The sequence below is a fragment of the Cygnus atratus genome, chromosome 2 (assembly GCF_013377495.2).
Source record: "Cygnus atratus isolate AKBS03 ecotype Queensland, Australia chromosome 2, CAtr_DNAZoo_HiC_assembly, whole genome shotgun sequence".
NCBI lineage: Eukaryota > Metazoa > Chordata > Aves > Anseriformes > Anatidae > Cygnus > Cygnus atratus.
The window spans coordinates 64,650,429-64,669,478 of record NC_066363.1 but is presented as its reverse complement, the minus strand read 5'-3'; the positions used below and the strand labels follow the sequence as shown (position 1 = coordinate 64,669,478).

The window sequence follows — 19,050 nt, the reverse complement described above, 5'->3', positions numbered from 1 at the left end:
AGACTTTTTCAAGTTACCCTTAAAAGTGTTGAGCCTGCTGTCAGCAAAGTGGTGAAACTCCACTCCAAAGTTTCCTTCCTTAGAACCAACATCTTTTTGTATTTTGGATTGAACTTCATCACAACATTCACATATTAGTTGGACTGCCAAGCAAAATTTTCCAACTTTGGTTGCTTATGTGTTTTAGCTTGGTGTTTTTAGGATTACAGTTGTGCTGGTACCTACGTAAATAAAAAGAGTGCTGTTGCTTTTTTAATTAGGCAAACTGAATGCTGACAGTGCTAGAAGTGTAGGATAACTAATAATGAACAGGGTACAAACATACAGTCACTGTGCTCTATATGTATACACCATATAGACACGATGGTCCACAAAGGCCCATCAGGAGGTCTTACCTTCATACTAGCTGAATCAGCTATATAGAGAAGATGGTCCTTTTGTTATGTACTTCAGCCATCAACCCTTCCTTGGAGCCTGCAACTGCTTCTCAGCATAGGCAAAATTTAAGTCTCAGGCAGCTGTAGATATCTCAGAGGAAGACCTTGAGAGAAGAGGGGCCCTGGGAAAAATCAGAGGGTCTTAGAGGGTTGTAAGAGGGAGTAGGGCTGTACTCCCATTCTCAACTTCCCTCGATGGTTCCTTTCCTAGCTCCACAGATCTTCTTGCCTAAACAGTTGTTTTTTACCTCAAACCCCAAGGCCACCATGCATGTATCAAGCCATGTTCACTCGTGTGAGCTTCCCTGAGCACCAGGAGCTGGGGCAGGGTAACACACAAAGATGGAAGGGGCTTTGTTATTCAGACTTTTGATTGGACATTGCTCTGCTTTTATGATAATAACTTTTATGATAATAAGCAGCTATGTGTTGGGGACTAGAGGGAGACCCCCCAATTTCTTTAAAAACACCAAGGGTGGTCACAACTTCAGTCATGTCAGGCTTGGTTGGGTGATAGAGAGATAAAGGGTTCTGGGCCTTGTCTCAGGCATGTTGTTTGGCTGAATGGTCCATAGGATTGTCCAGGAAGCTCTTCAGCAGCAGAAGACTGAGGACACCTTTACGAATATGTTGGTGGTGATCTGTTCTTCTTTCAGATCCTCCAAATACAAGGCTACTCCTCAAAACTGAGTAAGTGCAGAAGACGGCAGTAGAAGCCTCCAAACACTAGTCTTTGGACAAAAGGAATATTGAATTTAAGCAGAAAAAAATAACTTACTATGAGGAGTAAGGCAAATAATATTTCTAAGGTTTAGCCTTCAAATCTTTCCTTCAAAAAATATATCCTTAAAGCCTTCTTGTAAGTATGTTTGTTCACAGACACAAAACCACAGAACTATGTAAAGAAAAGATTCTAAAACAAGCACACCACAAATATGCTTGTAGGTGGCAAACATATGTGTTCAGTTCAGGCTGATTTTCATGGTGCCATTTTATTCCTTATGTCATTAATGGATTGACCTTGAATTGTGAATTATGGTTTGTAAAATCAGCTTTTGGTTGAATAGTATTACTTTTGGAAAAGCAAGTTCAATGGCCCGACTGAAGTGCATCTACACTAATGCACGCAGCATGGGTAACAAACAAGAGGAACTGGAAGCCATCATGCAGCAGGCAGGCTATGACTTGGTTGCCATCACGGAAACATGGTGGGACCACTTTCATGACTGGAGTGCTGCGATGTCTGGCTATAGGCTCTTCAGAAGGGACAGGCAGCACAGAAGGGGTGGTGGTGTGGCTCTCTATATTAGAGAGTGTTTTGATGTTGTGGAACTTGAGGCTGGGACTGATAAGGTTGAGTCTCTGTGGGTTAGGATCAGCGGGAAGGCCAACAAGGCAAGCATCCTGGTGGGGTTCTGTTATAGACCGCCGAACCAGGATGAGGAGACAGAAGAGGAGTTCTACAGGCAGCTAGCAGAAGTTGCAAAATCGTCAGCACTTGTTCTCATGGGGGACTTCAACTTCCCAGACATATCCTGGAAGCACAACACAGCCCAGAGAAAGCAGTCTAGGAGGTTTCTGGAGAGCGTGGAAGATAGCTTCCTGATGCAGCTGGTTAGTGAGCCTACCAGGGGAGGTGCCCCGCTAGACCTTCTGTTCACAAACAGTGACGGACTGGTGGGAGATGTGGTGGTCGGGAGCTGTCTTGGACAGTGACCACGAAATGGTAGAATTCTCTATTCTTGGCAAAGCCAGGAAGGGGACCAGTAAAACCGCTGTCTTGGACTTCCGGAGGGCTGACTTTTAGCTGTTCAGGACACTGGCTGGCAGAGTCCCTTGGGAGGTGGTTCTGAAGGGCAGAGGAGTCCAGGAAGGCTGGGCACTCTTCAAGAAGGAAATCTTAATGGCTCAGGAGTGGTCTGTTCCCATGTGTCCAAAGACGAGTCGGTGAGGAAGAAGACCGGCCTGGCTGAACAGAGAGTTGTGGTTCGAGCTTAGGAGAAAAAAGAGGGTTTATAATCTTTGGAAAAGAGGGCAGGCCACTCAGGAGGACTATAAGGCTGTTGCAAGGCTGTGCAGGGACAAAATTAGAAGGACCAAAGCTCATCTGGAGCTAAATCTGGCTACTGCTGTTAAAGATAACAAAAAATGTTTTTACAAATACATCAACACCAAAAGGAGGACTAAGGAGAATCTCCATCCTTTACTGGATGCGGGGGGAAACTTAGTTACAAGGGATGAGGAAAAAGCTGAGGTGCTTAATGCCTTCTTTACCTCAGTCTTTACCGGCAAAACCAGTTGTTCTCTGGTTACCCAGTACCCTGAGCTGGTGCAAGGGGATGGGGAGCAGGATGTGGCCCTCACAATCCATGAGGAAATGGTTGGCGACCTGCTACAGCACTTGGATGTACGCAAGTCGATGGGGCTGGATGGGATCCACCCAAGGGTACTGAGAGAACTGGCGGAGGAGCTGGCCAAGCCGCTTTCCATCATTTATCAGCAGTCCTGGCTATCAGGAGAGGTCCCAGTCGACTGGCGGCTAGCAAACGTGACGCCCATCTACAAGAAGGGCCAGAAGGTAGACCCGGGGAACTATAGGCCTATTAGTTTGACCTCAGTGCCAGGGAAGCTCATGGAGCAGATTATCTTGAGTGTCATCACGCGGCACTTGCAGGGCAACCAGGCAATCAGGCCCAGTCAGCATGGGTTTATGAAGGGCAGGTCCTGCTTGACGAACCTGATCTCCTTCTATGACAAAGTGACACGCTTAGTGGATGAGGGAGAGGCTGTGGATGTGATCTACCTTGACTTCAGTAAGGCTTTGGACACTGTTTTCCACAACATTCTCCTCAAAAAACTGGCTGCTCGTGGCTTGGACTGGTGTACGTTTCGTTGGGTTAAAAACTGGCTGGATAGCCAGGCCCAAAGAGTTGCGGTGAATGGAGTCAAATCCAGTTGGAGGCTGGTCACTAGTGGAGTCCCCCAGGGCTTAGTACTGGGGCCAGTCCTCTTCAGTATCTTTATCGATGATCTGGATGAGGGGATCGAGTGCACCCTCAGTAAGTTTGCAGACGACACCAAGTTAGGTGCGTGTGTCGATCTGCTCGAGGGTAGGAAGGCTCTGCAGGAGGATCTGGATAGGCTGGACCGATGGGCTGAGGCCAACTGTATGAAGTTCAACAAGGCCAAGTGCCAGGTCCTGCACTTGGGGCACAACAACCCCAAGCAGTGCTACAGGCTGGGAGATGAGTGGCTGGAAAGCTGCCTGGCCGAGAAGGACCTGGGAGTATTGGTTGATAGTCGGCTGAATATGAGCCAGCAGTGTGCTCAGGTGGCCAAGAAGGCCAACAGCATCCTGGCTTGTATAAGAAGCAGCGTGGCCAGCAGGTCTAGGGAAGTGATTGTCCCCCTGTACTCAGCTCTGGTGAGGCCACACCTCGAGTACTGTGTTCAGTTTTGGGCCCCTCGCTACGAGAAGGACGTCGAGGTGCTCGAGAGAGTCCAGAGAAGGGCGACGAGGCTGGTGAGGGGTCTGGAGAACAAGTCTTACGAGGAGCGGCTGGGGTTGTTCAGCCTGGAAAAGAGGAGGCTCAGGGGTGACCTTATTGCTCTCTACAGGTACATTAAAGGAGGCTGTAGAGAGGTGGGGGTTGGTCTATTCTCCCACATGCCTGGTGACAGGACAAGGGGGAATGGGCTAAAGTTGTGCCAGGGGAGGTTTAGGTTGGATATTAGGAAGAACTTCTTTACTGAAAGGGTTGTTAGGCATTGGAATGGGCTGCCCAGGGAAGTGGATGAGTCACCATCCCTGGAGGTCTTTAAGAGACATTTAGATGTTGAGCTTAGTGATATGGTTTAGTGGAGGACTTGTTAGTGTTAGGTCAGAGGTTGGACTAGGTGATCTTGGAGGTCTCTTCCAACCTAGACGATTCTGTGGTTTTTTTAAATTAAACTGTTATGGTAGTATTTTATGTGAACAGCTAGTATTTGCCTAAAAGGTTTGATGGTAATGAAACAATGGTAATGAAACAGGAGAAGCTCCATTTTAGAGTTTGAGGTGTGAGATGAGCTTGTGTGATCTTGCAGTGTTCAATGTATCAATAAGCATTTTGCAGTTAGTATTACTGAAAGGGGGGCTGAAAGCTGAATTTATGTGGCTGGTACTAAAAATACGAGGCTTTATCTTTAGAAAAAAGTAAGAAATTAAGCAATTCCCTGGGAAAATGCAGATGTTTGCATTGTAATACTGCTTTCCCATTTGTAAAGGGAGCTTCTCTGGAATCTCCTCCTGTGATCTTATGTCAAATTGGGTGTGTCATTATTCAGGCAAGTATAAAAGGGTGTTTCTTCTCAGAGTTGTAGGACTGTATAGTCATTCCTTTATTTTTTAACAAAATGCAAAGTTCATGGACCATGATGATTCTGCTTTATCTAAGTATTTTAAGGAAATGTGTTTTGCATATCGTAGGCAAGATTTTAACTTTATGAAGGTGTAATGAATTATCAGAATCTACATTTTGAATATGATTCTCTTTACCCAGGAGATCTAATCTGATCTAATCTGGGCAGCCTGTTCTTTCTTGGGGAGCTTGTAACTTCTCAAGAGTAAATCAAAATCAAAATACATCAATCCTTCGGTCAGCTGAAACAGAAAAGAATGCATTGTTTTTGCTGTGAGTCAAGAATAGATTCACATAGGCTAAAGAATGAAAAAACAAATTGGTCACGTTTCAAGTTTTAAGCAAAGGGACACCTTTGCTATTAATATTTGGATATTTTTCACTATCCAGATGCTTGACCAAGCAGAAAATTTGCTGATTATTTTTTCTAAAAATCTTCACAGCAATCTAGACTAGGTAGAGCTTTAAAGTTGTACTGAAGCTGTTTATCAACACAAAATAAAATCTGGGATAAGCATAATTTTGGGGAACACTGAGGGACTGCTTAGAGCCTAAATTAAAATACGAACAATTTCAGTGGAAAATCTGATTTTCTTGTAGAGCCCATTTGGATACATGACTGCAGACATGTTATAGGAGCTGCCATTCAGTTGGTTCATGTGACAGACTGCTTGGTATTTCTTGTGGTGCACTAGGAAGAAGCACTGAGCCGAAGCGCAACTTTTCTCCTTCAGGACATGGGACTGTTGTAGCTATCCTGGACGAGGTGGTGCTGCTCAGGGAGCAAACTGGAATGCCGGGGCAGCAAGACTAGTAAGGCACCATCAGGAAGTACTTAGATCTTCAACTGATACATACCAGTTGCTTTTTTTTTTTTTTTTTTCCAAAAGCAAGCACTTCCTGAGTCTGTATATTGGCTTCGAGTATATTGGCTAAATAGTTCTCATCTAAACTCTCTCTCAGTAGTGCTTCATCCATTTCACCAGCAGTGAGCAGGGGTCTCTGCTCACTGTGGTCTTCTCTATTCATTACCCCAGGCTTCTTTTTAGCTGCACAAGTACCACAATCTCCCAGGGGCTGAATGCTCAAAATCAGCAAGGAAGTGGAGAGTAGTCATTACATGGCAACTGAATTGTGTCAAAGACTCCTCATGGTTTTATTGCCTTAATGTCTCAGGAAAAGAAGTTATAAGAAGTATTAGCATGACAGATACCAGGAGACTTGTCACACAGGGAAGAGAGCTTAGAGGAAGAGATAATGTATCCTACAAATTAGCCATCATCTTAATGGACTCTAGTACAGGAATTTTAATGGTGTAAAAGTCTTATATTTTCCTCTTTGGGTAGGGATTTTCTATTTAATATGCTTTCAGTTTATTTACTCATTGATAAAGCTGTATTAATCCCATTTTATAAATCCTGTTAGGAGGAAGATAGTTCTCTGTAGACTCTTAAGTCTGGCCGACAGTATCTGGGCTGATAATACAGGGAAGGTGAACCACTGAGCTTACAGATATTTTTTGCTCATTGTACAGTGGCATAAGGAAAAGAAGTATTTTTTTCCTGCCCTCTGCTAACAGTTAACAGGCACAAGCAAGTGCAAGCTTTTCTTCTTCGTTTTTGTTCTCCATTTTTCTGTGCTTGGCATGGGAGTACAAAGAGCCCCTGGTAATCTGTAATTCATCGATATTGCTTTGCTATCAGCATTATTATTAGTAAAGGCAAGCTAAATTAAGCAACAGTAAGACACTTTACTGCCATCAAATTTTCCTCATGTCAAATTATATAACTGATGTAAATCAGTGCATTTCTGCTGGCTTCAGTCGTGCCCATTTATGCCAACTGAAGAGCTGTGTGACAAGTAGTTCTTTGTAGCAGCTGCCTTCTCAAGTGCTCAGCTCTGTTTTGCTCCTCTCTTAGAGCAATCTCTAGGGTGGTATGAACCCAGATGCACCTGAGTAAGAAGATTTGCATCTAGAGAATTAATTCAAGAGGTGCTCCAGAGGTTATGCCCCACTGTGCTCAGAAGTTACTTTATGTCAGAGTGACTTATGCCATAGAAACAGTCTGTGAGCATGGCTGGGCTCCAAAATATTTTGGTGTTGCCATACTGCTGCATGCCCTGTTGTGACCACCCGTAACCTATTTGCCTATCAGTACTGCTCTTGGGTCACACACGCCAGATGTCACCATTCAAGCGCTGCAGAACTTCAGTGTTCTGCCTCTTGAATCTACAAACTCTCAGAGTTAACAAGCCTGGCAAGTAAACGGGGCATCATTTTCCAGCAAGCCCTGTTCTGTTTCCAGTCATTATACCATTATACTTACAGATGACCCCATAATAAGCTCTTAAATGTTCTTGCCCTCTGGGCAGAAGCAAAGAGTAATTCCTGATATCCAGAAACCACCGTCCTGGTGCTGGCTGGCATTAACCATCTCTTTCTCAGAACTCATCCACAACACCACAAGAGACTACAGAGGTAAAACCCATGACTCCTAGAAGGGTGACATCCTAGGCAGCCAGGAGCACCTTGCTTCAGATGTGTTACAAGACAAAAGGGCAGGAAGAATCTGTCATCTCCAGAGCTAGTTGGCCAATGTCCTGAGAGCCTTCTGGGTATGACCACACTGCAGAGCAAGCTAAGCATCACTGTGTGGGCTCTTAGTTCAGGTGTTTTCTGTTGCCTGGATAGTTTTACAGCCACTTTTTCCTCTTATTGCACACACTGGATACTGTCACATTGATTAGGAACTTCCCGTTCTGAGTTCTGAGTTTGCTGTGCAGGCTCCAAACAGTAGTATCCATCAGTGAAAATGCAGCTTTTCATTCCTTTGACTCTCCGAAGTGATTGCATCCCCACTAGCCGGTGCTTTAAATCAGTGGCTGTTGACTTTGCATGTGATTGTCCCTGCTGCCCCCAAACTCCTACTCATCCACTATGATGTGCTCAGCCCAGACAAGTTTAAAAAAAAAAGAAGAAAAAAAGAAAAACACCATTCAAAGCCCTTAGTAAAAGATGAGTGTTGTATAGTTCTAGCACAAGTAGTGTGGTATGTTTTGATCATGAAGGGAATTAATTCAGAAAATCAAATTTCTGTCAGGTTTATTTTTATAAATCTGAGCAATCTGTTTTATTTTTCACTGACAATCTCACTCGGATATTATTTTTTCAGTGAAGTCCTAGAAAGGACTTTATATCAGCATAAATCTTAGGAAGGCTTGGGTTTTTTTTGTAGGAAAACCTTTGTCAGTGTATTTACAAAATCGCTATTGACAATATTGCAAAAACATGTGAAGTATAAAACAGACAACATTTTGCAAAGCACAAATTACGTGAAGCAGACTTCTCTATTCTCTTGAATACCCGATGCTTATTGCAAAACTACATGCATGGCACAGTTAAGCATGTTTGCATATAGTAAAGTGTGTTTACATAGGGTCTTTAAATACAGAAAGAGCTGTTGAAAGGCTGTTGCTCCTAAGATCTGCCTTTTCCTTGTTTATATTCCTAGGTTATAGGTTATATTGCTTGGTTATATTCCTACAGCTCCACGAAACAACCAGAGTTGCTATTCTGATCAGTAGCAGCACCATGCATCCCACTTGATTCTTACAGTTTTCATAAACGCATCTTTTCTTTGCTGTTGCATCAGGCTCTGCCAACGCATTTTTCCTCACCTCCTTTTTCTCCTGTTTATTCTGATTGTGTTGTTAATTGGACACTTGTTACCTGACCTTTCCCCTCTTGACAGCCTCATGCAACCTTGTGATGTTAAATGAAAGAAGGCACAGCAGCAATCCAGCAATCAAACCACTGAAATCAACCTCTGCAAGCTAGGTGGGCTTCATTAATATTTTTATTATAGGCAGCCTAGGAGGGAAGGACAGAGAGTGGAGGTATCACACCTAGTGTTTGCCAAGATCACAACAGTGTACTGGAGATGGTATATTGAAATTTGGTGTGAAAAAAATGTATCTTCGCAGCCACGGTAACAAAGGAAGAGCTGTTTATATTTCTTGATTTGCAGTTTCAGTACCTAGTTGTAATATTTTCAGAGATGGTAATGTTAACAGCTGCCCAACATCTGGCAAACCCAAAGGTTAAGAGGCAAAAAATAAGAACTAAAAGGAAGCAGTTCTGAGGAGTTAGTGGAGTAGATTGTAAAGCCCAAAGATTTGGGGGTGGAAGTCACTGTGAAAGCAGGAGAAGAAATGAAATGAAAAGAGCAGGAGATGAAGAAAAGAAATAATTGTGAGAGCTTATAAAGGAAGGGCTGGGGAAGGGGTTGGGTTTGCCTGATTTGCTTATCAGGGAGGGACTCAATAAAGGAGCGAGATCAAGCTTAATCAATCCAATAGGAGATGGAAATGGGAATGGAGCAGCAATTCATGGAAATGAAAAGCAGACACTGGTACTGGAGTCCAGGCACCTCCGGAGCTTCTGTTCATTACCTTCTTCACCCTTCAGCTGTGCTTGGTCTGTAAAGACTGGTCATGATTTTGTTAAACTACAGAGTTACCTTATCTCTTCCTACTGCTTAAGTCTTGCTATTAAAAATTCTTGCATATCTAAGAGTCCAGAAATGATCTACAACCCATGAATGTGGATAATTTCAGATATCCAGACTGTATCTACCAAAAATATCATGGCTTTTTCTGCCATGTCATTATATCCCTTGAAGATGATGGTTATCGTTTAGGCAGGAGCACACTGCAGCCTGAAAAAAAGTGGATCATAAAATAAATCATAAAATAAACTGATTCTCAATGGGAAATACAGGTATTTCTGGTGAGCTTTCATCAGAGGCCCTACTGGGTGTCTTGGGGAAGAACCCCACAGTCCATAGGTCTCTGAGCAGAACAGGAATGGGGAATACATATAATACGGAGGGCATACTTGGAGGAAACCCCTATCCTCATGTGTGGAAGCAATGACACAGTGAAGTAAAAGCTTTGTTTAAATGCTTCTACTTCATAGCAGGTACTGGGAAGTAAATACGTGGAGGACTTGCTCTTTTATGTAAATCATTCATGTGGATAGATAAAACCTCTGTCTTTTGTTTGAAATGCTCCAGTGTGAACTATTCTCATCAGAACTGTAAGCTGAGTCTTTTAATCATCATTTTCTTGGGAAAGGGGAGGACTTTTTTGGAGGCCTTCTTTTCAGGCTGATGTCTCCTTTTGCGTGTTGCATTTTATTTGTTTCTGTAGAAGCGCAGCTGCATGCTGGATGTCTGGAGTCTGTCCTTAACATTCCTCTGACACATCCTCTTGAGAAGCATCACAGTGTGGTGGGTTAAAAACTTTACATAATTCAGTTCCTGCAGACATACATAGTGGGGCTAAACTTGGCAACCTACTCTCCTTGATTCTCATGTGCTGATAGAAATAAGGTAGCTTTAATTTCTTCTTAGAACTGAGATGAAGCATCCCATTAGGAACAGCTACTGTATCTTAAGGACAGTAATCGCAAGCACTGAAATAGCCCTTCTGTCTTCAATGTACGTCGCAGGAATTCTTTACTTCTGAATTAAGGCTGAGTTTCTGTCACTATCAGCACTTTTCCAATGAGGTAAATGTTCGATCTGCCATGGCAAAGAAACAGAGCCAGTCACTCCAAATTTTCTGCTGGAATAGAGCCATATTCTGCTGTTTTGTCTCAGTGGTGCAAAGTGGCAGCAAAGGCAGTATGGTTAGTATCACCTCTGCTGGTGGAAATCTTCAGGATGTGTAAAATTAGGTGCCCAAACTTCTGCCTTCATGCAGGAGGTAAGGCTACTACACATCTCATGTGCTTCAGCCTTGTGCACCATGCATGGCGTGAGGGTAGTCAGAAGGTTGCTCTGAGCAAACCAGGAGTACTGAACTGGTGCACACATGAGCTCCTGGCTCTGGAGAGGGCTGGGGATGTGTGCACAGCTCTGAGCAGTGACTGAGCTTCTGAGGAGCCTTTGTCAGACACCCCTTGTCCAGCCCAGTGTCAGCGGGCTTCTGGGCCCTGATGGTAGGAAGCACTGGTCAGAGAAGAGGAAGCCATGCAGCCAGTGTTCATATCACAGTTCCTATCGGTACCTGGTACCTCACAGGGCACCTGACAAGCCAACTGGCTGAGCAGTTGGTAAATAGAGAGCAGGACCCCAGACTGGGAACTTCTCTGAACAGCCATGTCTGAATGAAGAGAAGGCTCTGTCCTGTCACTGGCACCATTGACAAAACTCCTATTGACTCGGAGCAGAGTAGGAGCGGACCCAACAGTGTTGACTTCTGATGTCATCACAGTGGTTTTCTTTGTTTTCCTAATACCCCTTTGTGCTTCTCTCCCTTGTTTTGTATTCTAAATATTCATTGTTTCTGCGCTCAGGTCCTCCATCTGTAATTAGATTGTGTTTGTGGTGACTCTGTTGTACAGGTTGACTCGCAAGTCACGCTGATCCTTCATTTTAAACTTTAATACAAGTCATGAAAGGAGGAGGGAAGTGAGGGTGTGGAGGAGGAGGGCTGCTATTGTTCGGCCCTCAGTGCTGCCAAACTGTCCCTTGTTTTTTCTGTGGACCACCTGCATATTCAAACGCTGTTTGAACAAGCTGGGCACATTCAGGAGGCTTGTGAGAGGGCAGGCAGAGGGTTAGCTGGGTCTTAGCTGTAAATACTCATGCGAGTCAGGAAGCAGGCATGGGAGGAAGGAAATTAATTGAAGACATCTGTGTAGCTTAGCTCCCAGCAGCTCTGCCTGGGATAGGGGTGGGAGTGCCGTGCCTAAGATGACATAATGTAGCTTGTCTTTCATGGGTTGAAAACAGAGTAAACTGTGAAAGCGAAACATGGTCTGTGTCACACATGGTCCAAACCTATCGAGTACATAATGGAGCAGTGTCAGTACTTTCTGCTCTGCCTTTCACACCCCAAAATAACTCTTAAAGACAGTGAGCTGACGAGGATGTGATATGGTCCAAAAACTGATCTTGGGCTTTTTTCGCAGACGACTGAGCCAAAGGCCGACTGCTGAAGAATTGGAGCAGAGGAACATTCTGAAACGTAAGTCCTGATACTACTGACATTTAATCTGAATCCAGCTAGATTGCATTAGTTTAGATATATATTGTGTGTGTGTTTTATAAAACATCAGCTATTCTGTATGTGCATCATGAATAACAATAAAGTGCATCATAAATGCAAGAAGTGTGCAAGTCTATAGCAACATTTATACCTGTAGAAACAATTCATTAAAATCATAGGCAGCAAATTCATATGAACGAACAGCCCATGGGAATGAAAGCAAACACTGGATCTTTTTTGCAAGTCCTGTTCCAAGCAGAGGGTCATTCTGAAAAAACTTTTTATGCTGCTGTCACACAGATATGAACATCGTGTTGTAAGTTAGTAAAGCCATTAGAGCGTGGCTTGATTAATTTTCCTAAAAACATTCACAGCTATCTAGACTTAGGCAGAATTTTTATTGAATTCAAAAAAGAAACTGATGTTACTTGGGATAATTCCCCTGAAATGTTCCCCTGAAACTCTTCCTTTAAATCAGCCAAAAACTTACTGGTAGACCTTCAAAATATTAAATGATGTTTTAAAGAGATAGACTAACATTCAGAGAGCCTGAGCTGAGTTAAGTTACTAGATACATTGCCACCAGTTTCAAGAGAAGCAGGACTGACTCTTGCACAGATCTTGTAATGTCATGAAAGAATAGGAAAAAAATGACAATTTCTTATTCTCATTGAAGTGTTTGAATGTAAAAAAAAAAAAAAAAAAACTGTCTATCAAGGTGTTGTGTCTTTGGAAATAGAGAACAGAAGAAACAAGTTCTTTTAAAGTTAGTATATCCATCATTCCAGGGAATTTAAAAAAAAAATGAATACAGAAAAAAGTATTCCTAACTGGTACCTTAAAATACCATAGTGTCTCCTTAAGTAGGTCCATAATGTGCCTTCTGTTGTTGTTCAAACAACTGCTACCATCTATTCCTACTTCCCATTCCAGCAGCTGGAGAAATCAGTCTTCAAGAGGGCAGAAACGGGGGAATTGGTAGCATATCCAGTTGTGATTGCCTTGAGGTGGGTTGCAGAACAGCTGGAAGAGGGGGGAACATGCAACGTGACTTGACACCAAGTTCAGGCAAGGGGGGACAGAGGTCAGTTCTCTGGGCAGCTCATGTTGTCATCCTGGCTCTGGCCACCAGCATGAACCAACATATGTCATGCAGCACCTGGCACTGGTACGTGACCAGTAATCACCGCCCTGGCACTGGTGAGAGTGGCTGCCAGGAGCTTGGGGAAAGTGTGGAATGGGTCTTAGGCAGCTGCTCTGTCTGCAGTGTTTGAACCAGCATCAGCAGAGAAGTAGCATCACCAAAGCTTGCATTACAGAGAGTCACAAAGGTCACACTGCAAAGTGTTGCAGTCACATAGGTGATCCAAGTTGTCTTGTAGTTCAGGGGAATTATCCTCTGAGTCACATCGGTTTCCTTCTGAATTAAATAAAGGCTCCTAAATGACATGGATGTGTTTGAAAACATTACCCTGAATCCAGAACTATATTTTATTTCCTAAATGGAATTTTTGTACCATGGTTCCTTCCTAAGCACGGATTTGCCCCAAAACTTCTTTCTTGGTAGACAAACAACTTCATAATTACAGCAAAAAGTAATTTGGTATTTCCAAGACATCCCAACTTTCGGTGAAGCACAGCACGACAAGGAACAAACAATTAAAATAGTTACATGATCTTAAAAATACACAAAAATGCTCCACTTCTAAACAAGTAAATATAAATAGTGTCTGTTCTATACAGAATTGTTTCATGTCTTTCACGTAGATTTCTAAGAAAGAAAATTAGGATAAATATCAAGGAGCTTAGGGAAAAAGAGACATGGAATGCAATAATGAAGAGTATAAATTATCTGCATAATCAGGTCAAGCTGTTTGCAAAAGCCCAGTTCACAACACACACCAAAAAAAAAAAAAAAAAAAAAAACCAGCATGCTCCCAAGTAGGATTTCCTCTGCAGTTAAAGCTGAAATTTCCTTGATGTAGTTGTCTTGTTTAGTACCATGATGTTCCTGTGGCATGTGTACCCACATTATTGCCAGTTCTGATGGGAAGAAACAAGGCAAAATGCAGTTATGCATCGAGTCTTTATATGTGAAGTGATCACTTCCTAGCTCCATGCTGCTGCAATACTCATGAGATGGTTGTCTTTATTGCATTACAAGGGCAAAGAGTCCACTGCACAAGTACCACTACTCACTGGTAGAAGCAATGAGATTGCAGCAGCCACAGCAAAGAAACCAAGAGCAGGGGAAATGGTACCTGAAGGGTCCTTCACTGAAATGTACCCAGTGCACTGTCTCTTATTTACATCAAAAGCACACAGTGTAGAGAAGGTCTAGACCTGCAGGGTTAGCGTGAAGACTGAACAACTCTTTTTGCAGTTAACACCTACAGGCCATATTACTGTACGAGGGAGAATATCTGGATTCTCCAGTACCACTTCTGTGATGGATACAAGTACTTCACTTGTCAACGTGGTACATTCAGGCTTGCATAAATTCCTCACAAAAATGATGGTTAGATGGTCTCTGATGGTCTCGGGCTGTACTGGGGAACATTTCACACTGGCACAGAAATTAGGCCTGAAAATTGTGCCCCCACGCACCCCTAGAGGAACAAAGCATCTCCTGAACACAAAATAAAGCAACGGTTCTGTAGTTTCACAAGATCAGCACAACTTAATTAATATTAAACAAATAGGACTTTCTGTTTACAGAGAATGTATTTCTAATTCCCAGCTTTTACCTGACTGAGATATTCAGCCTGCCTGGCTGTCTCTGAAGGTGGGTGGCTGGGCTTAGAAGTGAGGAGAAAAGAAAGGCATTGTATGCCGAGTACAAAAATGAACTGCCTTGACTAAATTTTATACATAACTCCTCAGATGCTTTCAGTTCTGCCCAGATGCCATGTGGACTCTGTTTAGCATGCTCTCTGCCTAATCTTACAAGGATTTATTAATGGCCCTGTTCCTGTGCGTGGGTATTTGTAATGTGAGCTCCTCCAATTTTGAAACATGAAAGGAAGAAGAAAATTGCTGGAAGAGAAATTGCTAGAAGATAGTCCAGCCCACTAGGGACAGGAACCATTGAAAGAGCAAACATATTTAACAGTGTAGGTATTCTAGTTAAAATTTAAAAACCCATTTGTAAGTCCCTGCTGTCTTTGATCTTTTTACTCCACTATCAGTTTCCTTCCTTCAGAAAATGCTAGCAGTATGTTTGAAAAAATGACATTTAAAGATGACAGCCATATTGTAAGCCATCATACCATTGACAGGCTCTTTGTCCACTTTGGAGAAGAATTCCCAGTCCTGCTGAAGTCAGTGGGCAATCACAATGGACCTTGTAAGGAATGTCAACTCTCTTGTCCTGAGCAGCAAGAAACCTGGCTGCTAGCCCTCTTTCTCGCCTGCTCTGACTTTGCCCACATAGTCTCTGAACCTGGATTTAATTTAGTCCAAAGTTGAGCTGTTTAGCTCAAGCCCCGTACCCCAAAGTGGCCTTGGCGGTCTGTATCTTCCCTGCAGAGAATTAGTCCTGCCTGAGTGAAAACCAAATCACATGGGGCACAGGCTACCTGTAGATGAGTTGTCTTTTTTCTTCTCTGCTATGCATGGGTTTGATTTGAGTAACAAGCGATTCTGACATCAATGAAACACTGAAAAAAGAAACCTATCTGACTGAGGACCTGAGTACCTAGAAACCTGTGATTTTATTGACTTTCAATAAAGTTCAGCACAAAGACGTGTATGACAGCCTGTCCCTAAATTGAAGAAGAGGTAGTGTTGTCAGATGTTATGGCTCTCTTGAGTGGTAATGGTTGAGGCTTGCCCTGGTAAAAATTTGTAGCACATGATCTTTTGGCCTAATATTGAAAGTAGATTCCCCTAGGATGTGTTTTTACATTCCTATAGAGTGCTGTGAAGGCTCGCAAAGGAAGGTAGGACACTCTCTCCTCATTCTGCTCAGGACATGCGAAGTTGCAGATTTTGTCTGGCATCCCTACTCTGAGCTTTCTTTCTATTCTCATTATGTAGAGGAAAAAAAAATGCATGTGTTCCTTTTCCAGCTGTTGACCTCTCAGAGTCCAGCCATATCATAGCTAAGCCCCATGAGGCCACTAGACCTGTGGGCTAGATAATGGTTTCTGAAGGGCTGACTCATTGCCTGGCCCTTTGACAAAGTGACACGTGAAGAGGTGCCAGCATAGGGAAAGGAAGCTTGTATAGATCTTTTATGATGTGTGTGAAGAAGCATGGTAGCTAAGGGTCAAGGAGGTTCACTGGTCCCAGAGGGGCATGCTGTGTATCAGAGAAGTCCTGAAACATTAATATGCAGATAGAGAGGCTTATTTGTTGCATACTGTGGATGTCTGATAAGTCTGCAGCCTGAGATTCTTGTAAATTTTTTACAGCCCGGAATGAGCAAGAGGAGCAGGAGGAAAAACGAGAGATAAAGAGAAGATTAACACGTAAGGTGAGGAGCAGCTTTGATCCTGTTAAGTCATTACCATAACTTTCTCCTTACTGCACAATTATTTGCCTTTTTTCTTTTCCACGGCACCATTTTCAAAAGCGGAGTGTGAAACCAGTCTTAAAAGTAATCTTCAAAAGAAATCACCTCTGTTACAGGGTCTAAGTCCACAGACAGTGAAGGGAAATGTTTTACAGTCTGTTAACAGTAACATTTTGAAACCTGTGAAAAGAAGATCTAGTATTTAAAACAGAAGGGTGCGCAACCTAGCATTGGCTTAACCTTGCTCTCTGTAAATGTAATGGCTTTGGAAGCCATTACAAGGAGAGAGCAAAGTTAAAACAATGTAGATTGCATTTGAGAATTCCACCTTAAAAAGCATTTAACTGGGAAATAGACTTTTTCTAGAAGGGGAGATTGACACTTTCGACATTTCAACTAAATAGAGACAAACACTTGGAAAATGGTGTATAGTGCAGAAAACAATCTTGTATCGGCAGGGAAGGATGAAGTAAACAGCATTGTTTGGTTTTGGTTTTCCTCACATTTGAAAGTCATTTGCTCTTAAAACTGAAGAACAGTAATTTCAGATATACATGTTCAGTTTCTCAGCTGGTACAAGTGTCTACAGATGCCCCAATATACATAGCCAACAATCTATCCTATTACTGCAGATAAACTTTATGTCACTACTCACATTTTCCACCCACAGAGCTGGAGAAAGTCCCGTAAAAATTCACAAGCTCGCAGAGCCGCACCAATCCCTTCCTGTATGCTCTTAGGTGGCTTAGTCTTTTTGGCCTACATGATTGCAAGCTTTTACACTGTAAAGAATGACAAGGGACAGGACTGTGAATATATGTGCAGAGGTTACATTCAGAGAGCTGGACTGTTTTCTTTCATGATTAAAAATCTCAGACTTTATTCTCAGCTCGTGTAAATCAGCAGAGTTCTGTGTCACCAACTGAGTGATACTGCTTTTGTCTGCAGGAACCAAGAATGTGGCCCAGAGAGCTACAATAATATTTTTAAAACACTTAAACTCCTGACAACAATGGCAAGGATGCGCTGTCTGAAATAAAAGAACCTAACTGCATTGCAGAGGTTTCGTGGGACTTAAGTTCTGTGCAAAGGCTAGAAATGCTGTTTTACCGGTTTCTCAATTTCCCTGTACATTGAAGGGTAAACATGTACAGGAATCCAGTTCAAAGCTTTGTGCCATGAAATGAACAGCTGTAATAGATGAAAAGCAAAGCTACTCATACCTAATCTGCTCGCTTAGAAGTGGAAGCTTGCTAAGGCATCCTGCGCTATCACCATATAGTTCCCATCCTCTGCTCTTTTGTAGGAAAGGTACAAACCAAATGAATTGTCTGTTGCAGATGGAGGCCACACCTACATGCTAAATAAAAATGCCCAGGCAGCTATAGCATTGCAGCAGTGTATGCTCCCTGATACCTCAGCAGACTTCTGAGTTTTCTTTCCTCTGTCTTGTTTGTGCTTTTAAGTAGGAACAAGTCAGTCCAAGTCCATGGCACTCTGCTCTTCAGTGATCATAGTGACATTCCAGCTCACACTCCTTTTAGCCTTTTTTTGGCTTTGTACCAGAAAAAGATATTTTCTTTACCCTCCAGCATGTTTGTGAACGTGCAACATGACTTAGCATTGTTCAATTTTGCTTACTTGTTAAACTGTTGTAAATTGTTCTAGTGACACATTGTAGTTTTAATGGAAGAAACACAGGCCTGATCTAAAACCAAATTTTGTTCTCACCTGCCAAATGTACTGTCATAGAAGATCAGCAATCTCTTGAGGAAAGAAGTGAATAAAGTGTGTAAGTGGATAGGTAACAACTAGAAATGCCAAGTACCTAGCAAATCCTGCAAAATTGTTGTTATTCCCCCAGTTCTGTCTTTCATGAATATGTCCCAAATGTGTTGTTGTGTCTACAACAGAGTGGCAGGCTCCTTCTGTTGATTTGTACTGAAGTCGTATTACCAAAGGATTTTAAACCTCAGATCAGGCAGAAATTTAATTGAGCACGTCAATTGTTTTGCCCAGCAGACCTCTCTGCTTGCGCTGAGTTTTTATGCACACACACGCCCACAGGGTGAATTCAACATAAGGAAAGTATGCCACATTGCCTTCTTGTAACCATTTATGGTTGGTAACAAGAAGGGGAGGGGGTTCTGCAGAAGCCACCGAAAAGACTTTTGACCTTGCACTATAGATATTGCTACTGTCCCCAGTTTTCAATAGCATCATTCCAAGGGTACAGCCCACTTCCTCATCCATTAAAAAGCCATTCTTAAAATTCCTTCAGCAATCACATTTTGTTACAGTATGATGATGATAAGTTGTAACTCGACATACTGTAATAACTAAGATTACCTTGCTAGATCTAGATGTCATATTAAAGTCAGCAATAAATACCAAGTTGAATTCATCATCTGGACAGGAAAATTCTAAAAAAAAACTTAAAGAAGTCAGGTGACCTTTAGCAAGCTGTCCCTTTAAGCACTGTTCATCCTCTTAGACTCATCTTACTCTGAATATACTGGGGAAAGAGAATAGCTGCCATTCAAACAGCAAAAACGATGCAAATGTTTCTTGGTACAGTTTCTCAGTAACTTGTTGCCCTCCTACCAGAGAAAGGAGAGATGAAACGTATTTGCCTGCCATC

The 19,050-nt window shown here is 42.6% G+C and overlaps 1 protein-coding gene across 8 annotated transcripts in view; it reads left to right on the top strand.

Moving 5' to 3' along the window:
- The window catches only part of PHACTR1 (phosphatase and actin regulator 1), a 374,079-nt gene that overhangs the window by 339,662 nt on the left and 15,367 nt on the right, over positions 1 to 19,050 (top strand). For all 8 annotated transcript variants that reach the window (XM_050708558.1, XM_050708552.1, XM_050708555.1 and 5 more), the window contains 2 exons: positions 11,817 to 11,872; positions 16,309 to 16,370. In XM_050708558.1, coding sequence (XP_050564515.1) covers positions 11,817 to 11,872; positions 16,309 to 16,370 — 118 coding nt within the window. The remainder of the gene's footprint in view (positions 1 to 11,816; positions 11,873 to 16,308; positions 16,371 to 19,050) is intronic.